This window comes from Glycine soja, chromosome 3 (assembly GCF_004193775.1).
Source record: "Glycine soja cultivar W05 chromosome 3, ASM419377v2, whole genome shotgun sequence".
NCBI classification, from domain to species: Eukaryota; Viridiplantae; Streptophyta; class Magnoliopsida; order Fabales; family Fabaceae; genus Glycine; species Glycine soja.
The window spans coordinates 142051-146703 of NC_041004.1; the positions used below are offsets into that span (position 1 = coordinate 142051).

At 33.6% G+C, this 4653-nt stretch overlaps 1 protein-coding gene across 1 annotated transcript; it reads right to left on the reverse strand.

The window, feature by feature from the left end:
- Window positions 1-2516: 2516 nt before the first annotated feature.
- On the reverse strand, window positions 2517-4356 carry LOC114405350. The gene is made up of 4 exons (XM_028367927.1): window positions 4021-4356; window positions 3579-3917; window positions 3309-3485; window positions 2517-3219 (listed from the first exon to the last, which is right to left on the reverse strand). Exons 1-4 carry the CDS (start codon window positions 4273-4275, stop codon window positions 2842-2844), a joined length of 1149 nt encoding a protein of 382 aa, XP_028223728.1. The 5' UTR covers window positions 4276-4356; the 3' UTR covers window positions 2517-2841.
- Window positions 4357-4653: the final 297 nt, after the last annotated feature.

The following is a 4653-nucleotide window of genomic DNA, read 5'->3' on the forward strand; positions in this document are numbered from 1 at the left end:
TATTTGTCCAGATAAAAAAATATAAATAGATGAAAGATAATAATAATTTTATAAAATTAACCTTTTTAATATTACATCCAAAACTAAAATGAAACTTATGAGGGATAGTAGTGGAAAAAAAAATTAATATTACATTAAAAAGTTAAAAATAACATTTATTTTAGAACTTAAGTTTTTCTCACCAAATACGCTTATAAATAAGGGCTTCTTTCACGTACAGATAACTTCACTCATTCTCACATTTTCTGCTACACATTATAATTCATTAGAGTCAATTACGAACTGTATCCTTGGCCCGAATGCTATCCTCGATCTATGACCACCAACATCGCAACAATACCTTTGTGATTTTCAAAGACTAACATCAGCCTTCTATGTTACGAGAGAGTAATGTATCTTATACTAAATTTATAAAGGACAAATTTAGATATTTATTCTTTTAATAATTATGTTAATAATGATTTTTTTTAAAAGAACCGTGACCCCATCTTATAAAAGATCCGCCACTAGGGAAGTGATGAAATGGGGGACCATATGCCTAACAGTAACTAACATGAATGTTTTTTTTTTCACCAAAAAAAATATCAGGAGTTATCCACGTTGTAATGTATTAGTACAAAAACCAAATTATACAACAATTTTTATTTGATAATAAAAAGACTAAGAGAAGTGTTCTTATCAAAAGTCCTCTAAGTAGTCCGATCTCCTCTCTCGCCTAGTGTTGGTCTGATCTCCGATTTTCTTGGTTCAATGTGCAGTTAAAATACATCTAAAAGAAATGGCAATGCTTAAGTTAATTAGGTCCAAGATGTTTAAGTGTATACATAATAAGATAAGTTAAGTATTTTTGGTCTGTCTAGCTGAGTATGCATGTATGAAGCATGGGAGGAGGTTATAGCTGGATAGCTGCTCATCATCCCCAGTTTCCCAAGTACCTCGTAGTGGAGGTTGTGTAAGATGTATTCAAGTATAGGACATATGTACGTACATCTGAGTGTATATCGAGTACATGACATGTTCAGTACAAGAAGTATGCGAAAAGATGATTGATATTTGAGATAAAGAAATAAAAAAAAAAAAGAATGTATTGTAATTAAATAGATCTGACAAGAGAATGTATATATATATATAGACTAAGAGAATACAACCGTGGAAAAACAATAAATGGTTGAGATTAAAATATTTAAAATCTTAAATTTATATTAAAATATAATATAATATTTAAATTTTTAGAAGATTAATTAAACAAATCATGTTCTAAAAATATCTTAATTATTGTAAATATATTATCATCATCATGATTATTATCACCTCTATTGGGATGATTGTTGTCACTTGTTGTGTTGTCACCATCATTCTCGTTAAGATCATGATGACAAAAGTAATAGGTTAATTGAGATATTTTATGAAATAATAATTGAAATTTTTGTAGATTTAATTGCTGTTAATTTTAAATTTTAAATATTTTAATCTCAATTGTTTGTTATTTTTAATTTTGATAAGATAATTATTATTAGTTATTCTCATTTTTTTTTCACATGTGGAACTGAAAAATAGATGAAAAAAATGTATAACAAGTCGTTGACTTTTATCCTTCTTTTTGAGGTATTTTATGAAGTAATGATTGAAATTTTTATAGATTTAGTTGTTAATTTTAAATTTTAAATATTTTAATCTCAAGTCATTTATTATTTCTAATTTTAATAAAATGATTATTATTAGTTATTTTCATTTTTGACACAGTGTTTTAACAATTGGGGTGTAACTGGAAAATAGATGAAAAGAATGTATAACAAGTGGTTGACTTTGCTCCCTCTTTTCGTTTCGTCGGCAACTGTAAGTTTTTGATCGCGATCGAATGAAGGATTTGGCTGAATAAAGCAGTTAACATAAGAACATCAAATGAAGCGTGGATTTGCTGTTAAAAAAAATGAAGCGTGGATTCGCTGTTAAAAAAAATAAAGCGTGGATGATTTTAACTTTTCCTAAATTATTGTATTTCATGCTTTTCAAAGCAAATTACATAAAAGAAAGGAAGGGATTCCGCTTTGCCCCCCGGCTCTTTTTTCTTGTAAAGTGCATGACAATAATTAAAATTTTTCTACTTTTAATACTCTTGGCAATTATTTATTTAAGATGGTACAATAAGGTAACGAGTTTAAATCATTGACAAGAAATTAAGTAAAAAGAAATTCGGATGATTATGTAGTTGTATGCATGATTGTATCATATCATTGGCATAGTCCAAGAGAGTAAGCACAAATTCAAGTAGAGGCTCGTTTTCATTATTAGTGAGTCATATTATTCTGCCTACATTGGACGGTCACATGCACATGATTCTGCAATAGTAAAAACAATTCGAATGCTCTTAAATTCAACTTGAATAAAACAAACAAACAAACAAAATTTTAGGTAAACTTTTGCGAAGCTATATATATTAACCCATGAAGTTTTTGAACTATATAAACCTTAAAGGATGAACCCACTAATGGTCAGAAACAAACTAGAAAAACAAGTGAATAAACAAATTTTTTATGTAAGTGTTAAACTCTTCTCTTGGTAGTAATAAAATTTGTTCATGTTGCTAATAAAAAGTAGAGAAAGAAGAAGAATTTGTATTGCCAAACGCACCCAAAACCTGGGCGGGCAAGTTACATATATAGAGATACAAAATCAATTAACAAATGTGTTGTTTTTGTTTCGGGGGAACACAAGACAAAACTAAATAACTAATGCATGCATATTATATATATATATGGTGTATGTATCTCACGAGTAAGCTAGAAACCCATCTAAGGCTAAATCAAACTACACATGTATAAAATTAATTAAGGATATATATCACTTTGCATGCGGATGATCTTTAGAATCGATGATACTAGGAGGAGCCTCATCTAACGACGACTCTGATGTAACATTCTTTTCTTCTTCTTGTATTTGTGGCACAGAAAAAAATGATTTAGTCTGTGAGCCTCCTCGACTTAAAGGCGAGCGTGGGGACTTTGGCGATAACCGAGGAACCACCGCAGTGCCAGTGGCATCTAAGGGATAAAGTTCTGTGACTTCTTCCATGCCTTCATCAAGATACACCACATCTTGCATGGTCAACTGATGGTACTCCACAATTTCCCGTAGAAAACGATTCTCCCGAGCATATACCTCGTTCTCACTAGCTAATCGACCCTTCTCAGCAAGAAGTGTCTCTAGTTGAAGCCGGATCTGATCCATCACAATCACTAGCTAATTAATTAAGGAATAATGAACAAGTAGGTATAGCATGCAGAAAACAAAAAACTTAAAATAATTACCAAATCATCGTCTGCACGGGTAACGTTTTGTCCCTTGTCGGTGCCCTGGCGGTCCCGGAGCATTTTGTTTTCTTCTTCTAGTTGAGCACAACGTGCTTTTGAAAAAGCCAAATCTGCTTTAACGGTCTTTAGCTCCCGCAGGAGTAATTTTGCTTTGGCAGCTGTTGCCATTGCCACCTGTATGTCAATGTCATTAATTAAGGAAACCGATCGAAACAATTGAAGAATGCATGCATATATATCATCACAAAATTGTTAGTGCCACCTTACGTCGCGAGATGCCTTGAGTTGTGTTTGATGGATAGTTTGAGAGGCTCCTCCTCCTGTTTGTGCAGCTGGTTGCGGCTGCCATGGATTCCACGTACCTGCTGCTGCAGTTTGATTTGACTGATCTGGCCTTGTTGTCTTATTATTCTCCTGAGGAGGAGGAGCAAAGGTATTAAAAGAGTGCGATTTGAGTTTGTCTATGTCGACAACTGGTGGCATGATATTGATGACGTCGTTGTGTTGTGGGGATGACGACTTATCGTCCTCCAGAATTTCTTTGGCTTTCTGAGCAAGGACGCCCCACACACCAGACTTGGAAACATCGCCGTAAGCCTCAAAGCTCTGCATGATGCCATGCATATATATGAAAATATTATTACATCATTAATCAAATATATATATATATATATATATATATATATATATATATATATATATGAATTACCTTGGATCTCTGATGTTGATCATGTTGTTCAGATTTGGCGAAAGTAAAAGAAAGAGAGGGATCACGACGAGCAGCAGAGGCTTTGATGGCCTGAGCAGCAAGGGAGGATGAGGAATTAGAGGAAGATGGAGTGAAGGAAAAGGAAGAGGACAAAGATGGAAGAGGAGTTGGATCATTGGCATCATCATAATCTGGATGAACCTCTTCCTTGAAGGTGGAAGCTCTGGATATTCCGTGTCTTCTCCTGTATGCCATTGCTGCCGTGACCACCACCACAGCCACTGCCGCGCATGCAACACGATGATCACAATCACAAAATAACGTACAAACCCTGTCCCTTCCAACTTACTTTCAACTCTTAACCAACCCTTTCCCATTTTAAATCTAACTCACAAGTGGCTGGTGCCTCCATGCCTCCTTGAACGTAGGATTCGTACCACCAATTCCCACCCCTCCCTTTCCCATCATTCATTTTAAATCTCAACATTCTTTTTTATTTACTTTCCTTTTCCTTATCATCATATATGAGCTGAGTTTAATGCATCCAATATTTTTATTTAACTCGTGTACATTCATTTTAAACAACTAGAAATTATTATAGGCTCCGTGCATTATTTCTAAGCTTAATATACG